This window comes from Melozone crissalis, unplaced genomic scaffold (assembly GCF_028551555.1).
Source record: "Melozone crissalis strain CALT ecotype California unplaced genomic scaffold, PUWL_Pcris_2 ptg000019l_1, whole genome shotgun sequence".
NCBI lineage: Eukaryota > Metazoa > Chordata > Aves > Passeriformes > Passerellidae > Melozone > Melozone crissalis.
Window position 1 is genome coordinate 23,341,869 of NW_026535797.1, and position 17,496 is coordinate 23,359,364.

The following is a 17,496-nucleotide window of genomic DNA, read 5'->3' on the forward strand; positions in this document are numbered from 1 at the left end:
GACAGTTACCTGCATATACCCAGTTTCAGCTGTTTTTACAGCTGTATCAACCAGACCTTCTCGACCAGCCATTGTGTGGAAAAAGAATTCTGTGGGAGTCAAGCCAGAATAGAAGCTGTTGGCAACAAAGCCTTTTGCTGCAGGGAGCTGCAGGGAAGAGTGGGAAAAACACAGTTAAAATGCAATGCATGTTCTGTATGTTACACAAAGACATGGTCCATGTATTTTTGAAATGCTTTCTGGAAGTTAGTCAATATTCCCACCAACCCAGAACAACGACCTCAGCTCTGCTTAGCTCTTAAGTTCCATATTCGCATTTTAGACCTGAATAAAGATTTCAGAAACCCCTGCCTGTTCTTCTCCCAAACTAATTGATCACAGTTGCTCCTTCCTCCTTGCCACATGTCCAGCTATTCCTTCCCAAAACTACACCAACACTTCCATTCAACTTGCAAAAATAGAAACTGCAATTAAGAATATTCATTTTGCTATAGTAGTGCAAAGGTATTTGCTGAAGACTAAGGAAGCTAGGAAAAATACAACTGGAGATATGTACATAATTAATTTTTTGGAAAGGTTTGCCCTGACCCCTGAGGAAAGCTCTTGCCAATGAAATTTACACAGGCATCCCTTCAAGTCAAAAATCACTGTTTGTTGTTATTTAACAACAGGTAATGCTTTATAAATCAGAAAAATAGCTAGAGCTACATTTTATCTTCTCATCGAAAGCATTAAATATTGTTTCCTTTTCTACTTATTCAGTATGTTACAGAACTCGGAAGTTGCAATTTGGACATTAGTCACATATGAGTCATAGCTACCATCAGACACTTAGCCAACACTCAAACTAGATTATGGGCTCATACCTAGAACCTGCACTAGTGTTCATTAGTTTTCCAACAGCACTTAAAAGAATTTCATCCCACTGGATGAATTTTGTATTAACAAGTGCATGAGAGTCACTTGCTTCATGTAGGACCAAAACATGAAACACAGAGTAACCCATGGTAGCCATCCTGGTGGAAAAAGAGAAAAACCAGAATGATTGATCTGGCATGTTCTCACCTGTTTATAAAGACACCAACACACATTCAGCAGTTTTCCTGGGAAGTATTTGTGCAGTCAAATGTAACACCAGTGAGAAACTTTAGCTAATTATTTTTAGGATTATCAAGAGAACCAAAATTGTATCATCACCTCACTTTAATTTTACTAAATTAGAAAGGTCAAAGCAAGGATTAGCTGTAAAAAGTCAAGCTAACTAGACACCCTACGGCAATTCAAAACACTGTTTTTAACTCCCAAATCACACAAAACATTTCACATTGACCATATATGATCCTTTTCCTTCAGCATATCATGGCAACATGTTTCATCACATAGTCTCCTCAAAAATGTTTCAAGAAACTTGTTCCACTTTCCTTCACAGTCTGTTGTAAACCCCCAGCATTACCTTAGAATGCTTCTCAAAGTGAGGCAAGGATCTGTTCTCAAACCCATCAGGAACACGGGACCCACTGATAGCCTGCTGCCCTACACAAGCTATCATCTGGGATATGTTAATGAAGGAGCCTGAAAACACAAGGAAAAGAAAGCTCATCAGGGAAGCAGTATATTCCTCATTTGTGAGTGAAGGCTGTCTTCACTTGCATGAATATGAATTATTTAGCCTCATAACTGCTCACCAAAAGAAAACTGCAAGAGTTAGAAAAGCTTTTCTGTTACTTGTCCTGTTAATTTTCAGCATCTCTGCACTTAAGTCTATGATACAGCCAACAATTTTCATTTTATTTTCCTTTCAGTCATAGACATTGATGCCTTGCTTCAGCTCCCATCCTTATATTATCCTGGGTTGTACCACAGACAGTGTTGTACACAGCCCAAGATCCTAATCTACATATTCTGCCTCACAATTTCTTTAATAAACATACTTCACCAATATTTTTCATAAAGGGTTCAGTGTCTGAGGACTTCTAGAACAAATTAAGTCCCAGAGAATTAAGTCACTAACTCAGAAGTTTTATTTGCTGAGTATGTTTGCAAACAATGCCTTCCCATCATCCCCACTAAAATTATACACTTAATATATTCTTTGTATTAGATTTCAGTATTTCTGTACAACACGTCACTGTGAGGCTTCCCACAAAAAGCCTCACAGTGACATATTGTTAGAGATAAAATAAAAAAAATTATTAGACAGCTAAAAAAGGCAAAAGTGACTTCTTCAAGTTCTTAAAGGAAACAAATGAAAACTCACACAAGAATTCGAGACCTTATAGCACCTTCCAGTACCTTAAGAGGGGCTACAAGAAAGACAGAGAGGGATTTTACACAAGGGCATGTAGGGATAGAACAGGAGGAATGACTTCAAACTGTCAGGAATGACTTCAAACTGTCAGAGGGCAGGTTTAGATTAGACCTGAGGAAGAAACTCTTTTCTACAAGGGTGGTGAGGCACTGAGAGAAGCTGTGGATGCCCCATCCTGGTCTGGTAGAAGGCATCCTAACCCGCAGCAGGGGGGTTGGAACTACATGATCTTTCAAGTCCCCTCCAAATAATTCCATGATTCTACAAAACGTTAGTTCCCATTCTGAATGTACCATTTACTGTTGATTTTTCTATGTGATATAAATACTTGAAGTAGAAACACAACTGAAAACTTTTAACTGATTAATTAGTAAGTCTTAAGAACAAGATATTTTGCAACTTGCACTAAAAATCAAGACACAAGAATAGCAGAACATCTCCTTGACTTTAACTATATCCAACTGTACTTAACCACTTGAAACAGCTATGACATGAACTTGCAAACTGACAGTATAAAACCAACTATAAAGATGGAAGAACAAAGTTCCACATAAGTGAAGGAGTGAGCAACCTACTCGCCAAGTTCAGCTGTCCCTACCTTTAGAACCACAGAGAGCCATGATCAGGGGACTGTTGCTCTTGTCCAGTTCTCTGAGACAGGCACTGCCAGCATGATCTCTGATAACAGACAGTTCTTTAAGGATTAAAGCCTGAAATACAGTATTTCAGAGGTTCAGAATTTGCTAAAAAACACTTACACTAACAGAACTCTATCACTCCCAGCAACACCTTCAATAGTAAAAGGGAATGCAAAACACAGTGAAGACAAAGAAACCCATTTGTTGCTTCAGGTAAAACAATTTTAAATTTCAGCTTGCCTAACTTACAGTTTGCTGAAGAAAATGTCTTGGTTTGGATAAGACAGGGGTATCCAAGAACATGACAATCTCTTATCAACATCAGAAACATCAGCTAAATTGAGCATTGCACTAAGCTCTAAGTCACACAGTGCTGCACAGAAGATAACCACGAAAATCTTGATCAATGTAATTAACTCATTCCAATTACCTGTGTAATTTTATTCTACAGTATCACCCCAATACACCCTGGAGGATTTCTGTTGTTCTGTGTTAAGCTAGCTTTTTAAGATGCATACAAACATCTAAAGCCTGTACAGACTCAGCTCAAGTTACATGCCTAGGGACTGTATTTGCTTGTATTTCAAGGTTTGAGAAGACAACCATAGACTTTCAATGTACAAGAATGTATTTGTGAAGCCTCTACTCCAAATGGAGAGTGAATTTAATTAAAAATTTTACCTCTAGTGTCTCTTCTGCAGTACAACCAGGCTGCTGCTGTAGCTTGCCAGTGTTCAGAGCTTCAATATACTCATCACATTTCTTATAGCCAGCATTCAGAAGCTCATACTTAGCTTTTAGCAGTCCCTGCCCAGGGGTTACATCACCAATTCCAATTGAAAAGCCACGATTAGCTATTATTAAAAAGAAAAAAAAAATCATAGTTCAATCTCATATAGAGAAAACAAATTAAACCCAGGAAATATTATTGGCAACTTTCAATTTTGCTTCCCATCATGTGACCATCACAAGCACTTCATAAACACAATAATAATTGTTTTAATGTCTCCCACCTTCAAAACAAGCATACTTTTTTAAAAGCACAGGATGTCACATTTGAAGCAAAAATCTTGCTTGCTCTCTATTTCTGTATTGAAGTATTATTTTACAGGGAAATGTACTTACAAAGATAGACTGGAGCAAGTCTGGCCAGACGTGACATGGCATCTGCAGCTTCCACCTGGCCCCAGTCTCTCAGCAAGATGTAGAAGATGTTGTTCTTGGATCCTGACCCCAAGGTTCCTTTGTCCATACTGCCACTCATTAACTCACTGTTTTGAATTGTGACATCTAGAAATGAAAAGGCAAAAAGAATTCACCAGTTTTCTAAAACACTCACCACCCATTAGTAATCACTTATGGAGAGAATTTTGAAATAGAAGCTCTGTCCATGCTCAGAATTTTCAACGTGAATTTAGGTATCATCTTCTTGAAGCACAAGTCACTGCTCTATCACTTACAATATCAAATCAAAATACAATTCAGGTTTTCTTGAGACTTTTGAGAAATTGCAGAGGACTTTCAGAATTACTCTGTCTGCAGAAATGTGTTTTTTTCAGAGAACTGAAAGCAGCCAACAAAAAAACCTGCAAGTTTTCAACATCATGTGCTCCTGTTAAACTCAGAAAATGGACTCTTCCCGTATTTTATGAAATTAATAGACTGTGAAAGTCAATGTCTTTTGTTCACAGGAGTGTGAGCAGGATTGCTTTGTGGCCTTCTGTCCTACAATATTTAGAGCCTTAAAAAATTTGTTCCACCATGTTTACAACCAACTTCATAGCACAGTGTTCCTTTCATCTGCAGAAACCACTCCGTCATCTGTAGAGAGGACTTCAGTGCTAACTGGGAAATTCTTTCTTGAGGCAACACTGCATGACAGAATTAGTGTAAATCAATGCTTCCTCAACTTACACTTGTGAGCAGCAAGGAACCAGCCTAAGCCTGCCTGCTCAAGTTCCTTTCCAACAGTCACCACATGAATACTAAATTAATTCTAAGAAAAGTCTTCCTCTACAGCCTTTTCAACCATGGTGCTTTTTGCATTCCATCTGCCACTGACATCCGTAAGTGGAAGGACATGGATGGTTTGATATCCCAGGGATTTATCTTCCCTGCATGTTCTATCTCCTTACAGTGTTTGACTTCTAATCCCTGCATTAGTACCCCCCATCAAGAGACTAAATTTCACTTGCCCTCTGAAGCACTTCCTAAGCTTCGCTTTCCTCTCTCTCACCTTCAAAAGGTATTTAGCACCATGACAAACTGAGCATCATACAAAACTCTTCTTTCAGTTTAAGAAAATACACTTCAAGTCTTGAGAAAAACTGCAAGATCTTATTTTCATTTCAAGAACACTTATGTCAAGTACAGCTTCAATGCCTACAGGAAGCTCAATAATTTCTAAGATTTCTTTGACTTGCAAAGAACTTGCAAAACACTGCTTTAGAAGTGTCACTCACAAGAATCATTGTAGCACAGGTCCTCCCCTTTGCCACAATACTGTTTGCCCTTGGTTCGTAGGTTGGCTTTCACAGGACAATCATCACTGGGTTTGAGGATGAGGCTGAAAACCTGTTTTCCTGTCCAGAGTGTTACAGGCTGAGAGAAACAGAAGGAGAAGAATAAAGATTACAAGTTTATGCTAAGACTACAGAAAAAGAGCAAGCAAGAATTTAATTGTAAAATTGCCTGACATACAGAACAAGTCTACAGAGAATCATACTTGTAGAAATGCATGGTAGCATTCCTTTTAAACACATCCCCTTTAATATATTTGAACCTCCTGGGTGCTGAATGGTTATCCTTTACAACAGGGTATGAGCATGCACTCAGACAAACATGCCCTACTGCTCCCTCTAACTGTCATGTTCCCCTTCCTAACTAGAAAAGGCAAAAAATCTCAAAGATGCTGCTGTCATTTTATTTCTGAAAGAGGGTGCAACATTCATAATTCTTCTTTATAAAGTACCTTTGATTTCAAACTTTAGGAGTTGAAAGACTCATGTAGCATCACTGTGGGTCAAGAACACACAATAAAGAAAACCTTAGTAACATGAAAAAAATAGTTTGACACACCTTCAGAATTGCTGGGGGTGGAAGGCGAACTTTGACCTTTTCATCCTTGCCAACCAGGATAGATGCAATAATTTGACAGGCTTTGGCTCGATCGAAAAAGGTATCTTTTAATGTAAGAAGGTAAGCACCTGGAATGAAAAAAGTATTATGACAGACTGAAATTAGATTCAATTTAAAAGCCATTGCATACTCAGTGTTAATTATTTCATTCTTATATGAATCAGCTACTTACTATGGAAAACAACAATAGTTTAGGCAGCTTTAGTTGTAAATCCTTTCCAGAATTTTGTTTAATTGCTCCACACTAAATATCTAAAAATTAGGAACATTTAGGAACTATTTCTATAACTTACTCTCTTGATCTCAGACTATTTCCTAAGTTAAACAAGGCCTCAGCATTTGTTTTTGTACACTTTCTTCCTTATGTTCATTGAACATCTCCTAAAGAATTAAAGACATTAAGGTACATACTGGAGGTTAAAGCGAATAGTTATGGAGTGAAATCAACTCCTCTACCATAATCATAAGCAGTTTACATTGTCTACTGAATGCACACAAAGATGTCAAACATTCATTTGCAGAAAAACACACTCAAAGGTAGTAATAACAGCAGCTACAAAGGTAGACAACATCAGAAATTACTCTGAGGGCATCATTATCTTCCAGGAAAGCAACAGCCCTATTTAATAATGTTACTTTGACTTGTGAAAGATGGAAGTTTTTAATTAATATAGAAAATCTCTGAAAAAGGGAAGTAATTCTGAAGGAACGACTGTTAGATAACACAGCTCTGAAACCAGCTCATACACACCTGTGAGAAAATCTTGAATAGCAGCAATAAGAGGCTCTCCATTTCTAGGTGTTACCAAGTTTGCTTTAGTCTGCATGACACAAAATGATGTTATGCATTTGAAGACACTGATATTCCATTGGCTATTTAAAATGGAATCTACCATTTAAGACATTTATTTTATGGTGAAATGGTCAAAGCTTATTCTAAATTGAACTACAGCTTTCCTCAAAAAGATGGAAAAAAGAAGTCAGAGGTTTCAGTTCACCTCCATCCATGCACTTCTACTGACAGCTAAGGAATAGTCTGAGAAAAGTTACTGGAAATTGCATATTCTGTTTCCAAACAGAAGTGGCAAACAACTTGATGTGTTTTGGTAGGACAGGGAAGGGGAGACAAACTAGCTATGAGAACAGGGGAAAGGACAAGGGGTGTTACATTCACTACAGGGATCAACTGCAATACTGCAAGTGATGTAATCCCTCCTATGGGTAACAACAAAGCCACCTCTAGCCCCATGATCTTCTGTTTTACTCAAACTACTGTTCCAGTTCATCACCCCCACCCATGGAGCAGTTTTGCCTGAACCCATTCCCACATAGACCTGAATCACTTGGGGGTGTTCTTAAGCTCACAAGTCAGTTCAGTGAGCTCCAACAGGCCACAGCCAACAATTGTATGGGTACACCTGAATTGAGAGTAGCATTTGGTAATGCTAAAGGAGCAATGGATTGGTAAGGTAAACCCTTAGCTAGCTGCTACTTACTCACACCACAGATCAAAGCTTGCAACCATCAGATCATTATCTCCCCTCCCTTCTGCCTTTCTGACCTGCTCTATGAGCCCACTCCCTCCTGCCTTCTCTGGGAAGCTGCACTCTCCAGTACAAGCCCAGTATCACCACCTCATCTCCAGCTGGTCCATCTACCTGCAATTAGGCTGTCAGACCAGAAGCAAATGATGGATCTGCTGGTAACAGAGCCACCCTGGTAGCCATCTCTAAGGACAGTCAGGCAGAAGCATACTCATGACATCTACCTATACTGCAATTTCCCCAAATGTTTAACCTAAGGCTATTTGATTACCAGGGTGTAACAGTCCTAATTTATTCTAAAGTGGTTTTTGCAGAGTTTTCAGCTTCAAAGCTGGAAATTATCCACACCCACTAATCTTGATAGTATTTCAGATTTCACATGCAAGTTAAGAACTAAAGGACTCAGCCCATCTGTCCCCAGCCAAATTCCAACATGAGCATTTTATCTACCCACCCCCATTAAAACAAGTGCTTCTGCTTTTGCTTCTTCTGTCTGAGGAAGGTGAAGGTTCATCTCATCTCCATCAAAGTCTGCATTGTATGGTGTACAGACACACTCATTGAACCTGAATGTCCTATGAGGTTTTACTCTAGCCTGGAAAAGGAAAAAAAAAATTAGGTATACACAGTCAATCATGGCTAAAAAAAGCCATGCTCAAGTGCTTCCTTTTTATATTACAAAAATGAATCAAAATTCCTGATTATAGGATTTGATTCAGCAGGAACTGACAGAAATTGTATTCAGATTATATTATAGAAATGTAGCTAATAATTTTCATTATGAAATATTTATAAAAGCACAGAAGACAACATGCTTTGTAGAGATCACCTCAACTCCACAAAAATGAAATGTTCACAGAAGACATAGCAAGGTCAACTATGGCTCTTGGAAGAAGTGTGCATACAGCACCCTGCCTGGGTACACATCAGGTCCCAGGCACAGGCACAACTGCACTGCATTCATCCTCGCTCCACACAGTTTCAGCAAGAGCTGTTGATTTTTGCTTGTGTAAGACAGGAACACCATAAAGGCCAAGTGCCTGGCATTGCAGGCTGCACTGTCTGTGCCAGCCTGTGGGCACTCACAATGTGGGCCATGATGCTCAGCTTGTGCAGAGAGGGCTGCCTGTTGAACAGGACGATGTCACCATCGATCAGATGGCGCTCCACAATGTCACCGAACTTCAGCTCCTGCGCCATCTTCTCTCGGTTCCCGTACTTCAAAAACCTTCATAGGAAGAGAGAACCATGCAGTCAGAAGATACACAGACACTAAACAAAGACAACTAAAAATAAATTCTGTGTTTATAATGCCAACTTTTCCATTAAACGCTGGAGTATTTGTATTACAATAACTAGAAAACAAAACTGGTATGGACTGAACATCAATCACTGCTATTTTAAGCAATGAACCTATTTTGGCATTAGTCAACAAAGCTACAGTGATTAAGCATTAAGAAAGAAAAAAGTCCATTTTTAAGTGCACAGAATTTATTTCAATTCTATCAGAGTATAGGAAGTTTCATTCATGTATTACCCCTCCTTCCTACATATAAACTGACTTTAGATTAGCTCTCACATGAAAACAGCCAGTACAACTTGCCCAAAACCACCTGTTTTCACTTGTGTCTGTACTATACCCTCCATTTCAGCTAAGATCAACTCAAACATAAAATAATATAACTGCAGTTCAACATCATTAGTACACGTGCACTTTAGTTTAAATGCAAGAGACTATTTTAAAAACTGGTACAATAAACCTGAGAACATAAAGACAATTCTTTTTCTACTGCCCTGTATGAAAGGTTCTAAAAATAAATTTTAATCTCTGCAGATATAACTGCCTTTGTATACCAACAAGAACAAACTGATGGGGAGAAATAAAAAGTGAATCATTACAGATAAGCAAAATACCTTTTCATTTGGGTGTGCCTTTGCTGTATGAAGTTTGCTCCAGGATGAACATCAGGACCATTGCAGACAAGTTTCCTCATAAAATTAATATTTGCTTTGTTCACCTGTTGCATAAAGACTTCAATCAGAAACAAGCAGAACATATTTCAGCATCTTGTTTTTACTGATGGCTTTTGTATTCTCAAATTTTAGGCTCAACTGACAATCCTCTTACACAGCCTCCAGCTGCTGAGGGGAACTCACAGGAAGGAATAGAGGAGAAAAACACCAGCCTATCTTAGAGCAGGATATCAGAAGGAATTAAATTAAAAATCTGGGAGGGAAACTTAGAAATAAAAGTACCCATCCACTCCTTGATACAAATCTGTGAATGAATTGAAAAAACACGAAGCAAAAGTCTTAGTTGTAGAGATGTCACTCCTTTCACCACATCTTGCCAGCACTTGCCTATATCCAATACCACAGATCTTTATTTGCCAGCAGCAAGAGAACTGGCAAAGCATCAATAAATGGCATTTCCAACATAATGCAGTACATTCATACCCTTTTAGAGTGAGTAAAGAAACAACATCAAGGTCTGACTTAGGGAAAAAAAATGGAATAGAAGAAGTTTTTGAGTCATACTACTTACCTTTTCAGGAAAGGTCAATATTTTAGCAACATGAATAGGCACTGCTACTTCATCTATTCTCAAGTTAGGATCAGGTGAAATGACTGTTCTGCCAGAAAAATCCACTCTCTTTCCAGACAGATTGCCTCTAAACCGACCTAACAAAACAGTTGAAACTCTTTAAATATAAATAGCTTTCAAAATGTTATATATTAAGACAGGACATCAGAGCATCATTTAAGGTACAGCACTGAGGTGGAACACAGCAGTAGCAGAAGGAGACTTGGCAATAGCAAAGATTTGTGGTTCAATTATTAAAAAAATTATTAAAAGCAATTTTTTAGACAAACCTTGCTTTCCCTTAAGTCTCTGAACAAAACCTCTGGTCCATTTTTTAGGTGCCATGTTGAGGGGTATGCCAGAGAGCTCACTATTAATGTACAGGGCACACTGCAGCTGAAGAAAATCCCAGTCTTCCATAATCATCTGTGTTTTGGCTCCTGATATCCTATGCTAAACAAAATAGTAATCCAATTCAGAAAATAAATATAACAACATATATTTAACTAGACAAGAAATTTTCTGCTATGACTACAACTCTTCCTTTGCAAATATCATGAAGCTTCCATCAATTGGAATGAAAAAGGGAAAATAACTTTGTAAGATGATGCAAATTACTATAGCATAAGGCACACCACAAGGGAACCCAGCAAAAAAAAATCTTTTGACTAATATGGGCTTTGAGCAAATGCTCATAAAATTAGGTATTTCTTTTAATTACATTTTTCCCAATCCACTTAAGCTAATATAACTTAACTGACAGGAAAATGAGCAGTTAATAGTTTTTCAATCATGGAAGAGTTAGTATTCAATTCATTTTGTCTGCCTGACAAAGGAACAGTTTTGAAAAGTGTGAAAAGTATTATTCTGGTAGAAGTGCTCTTCTAAGCAAAAGACACAACATCAAATCATCTTTTAGTCTCAATTTGATGGCTACGCTAAATGAAACCTGATTTCTCAAGATCAGATAGTGGAATAAATAAAGCACAAAGATGTAAGAAAGGAGGAAGATCTACAAGAAAAAAAAAAACACAACACAAATCAATAGGTGTAATATTTTCATTGTAAGCAACTATGCAAAAAGCATGACAGTCATGGGAGAGGGAAAAGAAAGAAAACATTAAAAAAAGAGTAAACGGACCGGAGCTGAAATGAAAAAACATTTCTCATAAGAACCCAGCAGACCTTCAGCAGGTCCTACACTGCAAGCAGCCACTCAGCCAGTCCCATCTGAAGTAAGCTGCTCCTGTCTCTCAGCAAAATGCCCAACGACATAGAAATACAGCACCAGATTGTAAGCACTAAACCCACTAGCTATATTCAATCCCACACAAATCTTTCTGAAGGCAGCAGTCTCAGAGGGTGAAGGCTGACTCACCTTTTTTATCACATCATTGAGGAAAATGATCTCTGTCAGCTTCATTGTCAAATCGTCCTCATTGGTGCCAGACTTCAAATCGCTCACCACAGAGGGTCTGATACACAGTGGAGGCACCAGGAGCCGTGTGAGGATCAGATCTGAAGGTTTACCTGCTTGTGGGTTCATTAGAAGTAGAGGGATGTCTTCCACTGGGATTCTTTTAAAGAGGTTCAATACTACCAAAGGATTCAAGTTTTCCTACAAAACCCATTGGGAAAATGAGGACATGAAGCCATCGTATCAAGTTCCAATGCCTCCCTCCTCCCCTTATTTTATTGATGTTCAGAAATAACCATTTTCAAAGGCAAATACAGAACTATTTATGCAAACAAAACTATGTTTTGGTTTATTTATTCTGAACCAATGTTTCTAGCATCTCAAATGTTAGCTTGCTATATATCCTTTCCTTCCATTTTTCCCCTATATCTGCATGTTTACTTCCTAGTGCGTTCCTCTGTTGTCTCAAGAGTTAATGGAGAGTATCTCACTGTCAATAGAGAAAGCAACTCAATTAATATCCTACAACAAACTTACAGCATATTGTATTCATTTCATTAGTAAAAAAATCACATGATTACAGTACTACCTAGATATTTCTCTCATGTTAGTACATCTACTGCTGTGTTCATTACTTTTTCCATCCAAGTATGTACCTGGAGATCTTTCCAGCTTGCTAAGAGCAGAAGGAAACAAAACTGAATACAGTGAACAGCTAATGAAACAAATAGCAAATTAAGTCTGCTCTTTCTCAACATTAAGAACTTCTGAAGAAAAAAATGCATGCATTGGAATTAATACCTGTCTTACAGTAAACCTATATACACATGCAAACTTCATATGGACCTGTGTTTCTTCTTCCTGTTCTAGTTTATAGAAGCACAGCACAGTGAGAACATTACTTTATTTACAGGCAGATGATCGTGTACCAGAACATGCTAATATACTAAATTTCTCATTTTAGCAAATTAACATTATTGCACTGGATACAAACATTCTTCATCCATCTTTTGAGATACAAAATTCTTGGGTCATCACAAGACTTGAGCTGATACATTGCAAGGCTTTAAGGAGTTTTATTTCATGCACAAAAAAAGAGCAAAAAATGTAGGTAAATAATAAAATTCACCTGAGCTCTTCCCAGTAAGGGCTCCACTTCTTTGTTATATTCAATGGCAGTTTCAAAGGACTGGAGAAAAGTAGATACTACTGGATCTACAACTTTCTTATTTGTCTTGTACTTTTCATGTATTATCTTCAACAAACCACACTTCTTCACCGTTCCTGCAAGGAATTAAATATAGATTGCCTTGGGATTTTATTTCAAAACACAAAAACACAAAACACCACCAAAACTTAAGTTACAGTTCTAAAACAAGCTAAACCTTCAGTGAACATAAGAAAAAATAAAACCTTATCAGCTTTATTAACCAGCTTCCTAAACTCAGAACAACAAAAGGACAATCAAGTTATACCTTTTTATATGGATGGCTTGGTGTACCTACATGATGGTGCAGCCTCTGAGGCTGAAAGTAGGTGGTTTAGACCACACCTTTAATTCAGCTTCATCTCATTCACAGCAGATATTTTTAAAGTAGAAGTTTCCACACTAAAAACAGGACTAAGAAGTGCAATTTATGTATCTTACCAGTATCTTCTGAAGTATTTTGGAAGTGAATTATAAGAAAAATCTGAAATATTTTCATGTCATGCAGCTAACATGATTCATGAAATTTGCACAGACAAGTCCAAATGCTCAGTTTGTTTCACTGAAGTATTCTGACCCATTATGTAACTTTTCTAAATGCCTACTGTTTATGCCCCTATGTGTAGACAGGGCACCTAGGATAAAACAGCTCTACTTTTATTGAGTTGCTTAAGATTTCAGCAAAGAACCCACAATTTTCAAGAGTTAGAACTTAAGTTATGGATTAACCATCTACTATAAACCTGCAATAAACCAAGTCCTTAAACAGCAGTAGCATGTGATCAGTGTAAATGAAAAAAACCAAGACCTATTTTGAAAACCACATACAAACTCTTACAAAAATACTCTGCCCTGAAGAAGGAATAATCTTAAGACAATTGACTTCAGTGATGAAAAATGATGCTCACTGAAAATTACAAATACTATCAATACTTCTCTATGAACATATTCATCATTGCCAATAGCTCCCAATATTTTTAAAAACACATTAAAAGGGGTGTTTTTGTCATGACTGAAGTATCAAATATTGGTTACAACATGAAACATGAAATACTACAAGCAACTAGGAAAATGTCAGTATCCACACAAATGAGGTTTAACAAGGATGTGCCTGGCTCTAAAAATGCAATTACCTGTTTCTTAATGAAGGCCAGAGAGAACACCCACTAGCTGCACAATGAACAAACATATTCAAGATTTGGATCCTATCACAAGGTGAAAACCACCAGAGCAGATAACATCACAAACTGCTCATGTTGATACTCACCATTAAAGGCCCCACAGTAGGGACAAGTGTTTTTCTTTCGGCACTTCTCAGACACTTTCTTTTTCAGCCCTCTCTTCTGAAGATACGTAAGGCCAGGTCGTTTAAGGTAATCTAAAAACTGCTTTTTTTCTTCCACTGACAGCATGATGCGGCAACAGGTTTTGCAGATCATCTTAAAGGTAAGTTGTTTAAGAGACACATTCAGAGATGTAACATCCAGAACTACAGCTTAAGTTCTTCAACACAGTGCGTTTCTTTGAATGAGATACCACTGTCTTGATTAGAAGACCAAATCACATACTGGAATATACACTAACAAGCACATGAGAAAAATACAGTCAATAAGGCAAATCATTAGCTGTGGGATCTCAGTCTCTCAGAACTGGGGTGCAGGGTGAACGAGACCACCCCTGGGGGGCTCGGGAGTCCTGGAATGTTGCCAGAAATGTCTGGTGGCTGGACTTTGATCCCACAGGGGAGATGACATCAGTATGAGGACAGGAGGATTTCACCGGGGTGAATGGTGAAGGGATAAGTTAATTGGAGTGTGAGATACAGGGTTTAAAATTTCTGTACAGGGGGGTCTAGAGAGGTAAGATGGAGGAATTGGGGTGTGCCCTTCTCCTTCTTCTTCTTCCTCTAGGCCTCCATTTTCTGTGGTGATGTTGGCACTTTGGGATTGGTCTTTACTAAAAGTGCACTGGTTAATAAGGGTAGAGGGTATTGGAGAAAAATGATAAATATTGTATACGTAACTCCGGGTATAAAGATAGGTGGCCGCCCCAGGGGCTCTCAGTGTGTGCCCATGGCTGACTGCTGAGCAGAACTCTGTCAGGCCAAGAGAAAATCTTTTAGATAAGCAATTAATAAACACCGAGACCGAGAAAAAATCTGAAGTTTCCTCTCGTCCTTTCGAACCCGGGGGCCCAAGGCCATCTTGGGCTTTTCCCAGACCATCTAAACAGCCCCAAAATCCAACAATTAGCTAAGCTCTGTAGGGCCTTGAATTTATATAAAGCAAACAGAGCTTTGATTTACTTGGATGTTCTGAAAGGAAAATTATCCTGCATATATTTAACTCAAACTGCAGAAAAACAACAGAATGTTTCAATCTGAGATTACATAGAACATCACTAAGACTGGTCTTTAAATACATGTATTTTACAAAAGAAAATGTACACAGATAGGTTCACAAAGGAACCTTATTTTGGCCTTCTCAACTACTTTCAAGCATTGTCTTTACTGAAAATTTCCTTTTTTAGACCAGAAACTGACAGGAAATCATGATCATGTTTACCTGTAAGATGCCTATCACAGCTTTGAAGTACCCAACGTGAAAGCATGGTAGTTCTAAGTCAATGTACCCATAATGCCCTAAGCAGTCAGCCAGACTTTTGCCACAGGTTTCACACGGACGGTCTTTTTCACTGGTTCCCTTTGGGAGAAAGAGAACACACACGCACAGAAAAAAGTTAGCTGTAACTGATAGGATAGATACAAAACACAGCAGTTAAAAAACTGGTCAGGAATCCTAGTAGCAAAGCCACTCCTTTTCCCCAGCATCAGAAGCACAGCAATAGCACTACAGTCACTCTGACGCTTAAGAAAAATGGGTTTTACACACAGCCCCTGCTGACAACAATGACCTGGACTCAGGCAGCTCTTACAAGTTGTTCACAAACTGTTACTTAGAAATTGTTTACAGATTACTAAAATCTACACTGTGGCATTTTGATGACACATGCCTCTGTGTATCCCAGCAGTTTGGCAGAAAAGTAACTTACTTCCTGCCTCAAGAGAGTGCATTCCTGCCCACCAAAACTGTAAAAATAGTAACTGGCATTGCAACTAATAGTCTATGAAATTCAAGTAAAGACTCATTTGAACTCACTTTGGACAAACAGTATGTTTCAGTGACCCCAACCTTTTTTTAACCACTTGAGCAACTCCCCAGAAAGAGATTGGAAAACAAGAGAAAGGTCCTCACCATGCGATGGTCCAGCACTCCATACTGCAGCGGAGAGTGATGGTTGTCCTGACTATACAAATTCTTGCTGACCACTTGAATGTGAGCTTGCTGACGCATCTCTTCCGGAGACTTCATGCCAAAACAGATGTGGCTTCTAAGATAAGAAATGTCAAATATATGTATGGGAACATACATATAGGCATATAGATATATATACACACACATGCAAAACTACTTATAATGACAAGCACACCTACATGCAAGTGATCACAGAAACAACTGGGTTGAAAAAGACCTCAGAGATCACTGAACCCAACCTATAACCAAACACCACCTTGTCAATTAGACCACAGCGCTGAGTGCCACATCTGAGCTTTCCTTAAACACTTCCAGGGACAGTGACTCCACCCCTCCCTGGGCAGACCATTCAATGCTCCAACATCCCTTCTGTGACAAAGTTGTCCCTCATTCCCAATCTAAACCTTCCCTAGTGCAACTTAGGGCACTCTCATCCAGTCACTGGTTGCCTGGAAGAAGAAAGCAATTCCTAGCTGGCGACAGCCTCCTTTCAGGTGGTTTTAGAAAAGAGATAGACTCTGCCCTAAGCCTCCTCTTCTCCAAGCTGAATACCACAGCTCACTCAGACGCTCTCCCCTAGGGCTGGTGTTCTTTCAGCAGCCTCGCTGCCCTTTTTAGGACCCCAAAACATTCTAAAACAATACAAAGGTAGCTAGGTTGAGTCAAAACATTGCTGAATCAGGATCTTTTCAAATAACTATAAAAAATAAAACTGTTTTACGGTGAGTTGGTGGTTTTTATCTGAGGGACTTATCGACTTTCCTGGGCATCCCCCTAGCTGGACACAGACACAGCCACCCGTGTGGGAGAGCCCAGCCTGTGGCAGCGCTCCGATGAGCGGAGCAGCCGTGTCACGAGCTGTTCACCGCGGCCCTCCACACCAACACTCTGCCGGCTCCAACTACAGCGGTTCTGTCGCCCACAACTCTGCCGCTCCCCGCCTCAGCCCGCGGGCACCGCACGACTCCACTCACATTTTCTTGGCCACATCGGTCTCCCTGAACTGCTCCTTCACCATCGCGGCGGCTGCAGCGGGGCCCGGGCGGCTGCACGCGGGGCCTGGGCCGGGGCGGTCAGCGCGGCCTCCGCCCGCAGCGCCCCCTGCCGGCACCGGGGGACACCTCCCCGGAGGGAACCTCCACAGGCGCTCCGGCGCTCAGTGCGCAGCGAAGAAACTGCTCCCCGTGTTCAGGAGGAACTTCCCGAGCATCGCCGGCACACCGCCCCTCGGCCTATTAGCCGGCACCACGGAGCCAAGCCCAGTCCCGCTCTCTGACATCCCTCCTTTTCTACACACACGAATGAGGCTTTCTCTCAGCCATCTCTTCCCGAGGCTAAAAAGGCCC

General features: G+C 39.5%; 1 protein-coding gene across 1 annotated transcript in view; it reads right to left on the reverse strand.

Annotated features, from left to right (window-relative positions):
• The window catches only part of POLR3A (RNA polymerase III subunit A), a 31,576-nt gene extending 14,333 nt beyond the window's left edge, over positions 1-17,243 (reverse strand). Inside the window, exons 1-19 of the mRNA XM_054276595.1 lie at positions 17,125-17,243; positions 16,091-16,226; positions 15,401-15,538; positions 14,104-14,275; positions 12,759-12,913; positions 11,591-11,830; positions 10,503-10,665; positions 10,174-10,310; positions 9,543-9,646; positions 8,715-8,856; positions 8,083-8,223; positions 6,836-6,905; positions 6,025-6,152; positions 5,409-5,547; positions 4,072-4,236; positions 3,628-3,800; positions 2,907-3,018; positions 1,454-1,572; positions 10-147 (exon numbers count right to left, since the gene is read on the reverse strand). Of these exons, the coding sequence (XP_054132570.1) occupies positions 10-147; positions 1,454-1,572; positions 2,907-3,018; positions 3,628-3,800; positions 4,072-4,236; positions 5,409-5,547; positions 6,025-6,152; positions 6,836-6,905; positions 8,083-8,223; positions 8,715-8,856; positions 9,543-9,646; positions 10,174-10,310; positions 10,503-10,665; positions 11,591-11,830; positions 12,759-12,913; positions 14,104-14,275; positions 15,401-15,538; positions 16,091-16,226; positions 17,125-17,168 (2,616 nt within the window). The 5' untranslated portion in view covers positions 17,169-17,243. The remainder of the gene's footprint in view (positions 1-9; positions 148-1,453; positions 1,573-2,906; positions 3,019-3,627; positions 3,801-4,071; positions 4,237-5,408; positions 5,548-6,024; positions 6,153-6,835; positions 6,906-8,082; positions 8,224-8,714; positions 8,857-9,542; positions 9,647-10,173; positions 10,311-10,502; positions 10,666-11,590; positions 11,831-12,758; positions 12,914-14,103; positions 14,276-15,400; positions 15,539-16,090; positions 16,227-17,124) is intronic.
• Positions 17,244-17,496: the final 253 nt, after the last annotated feature.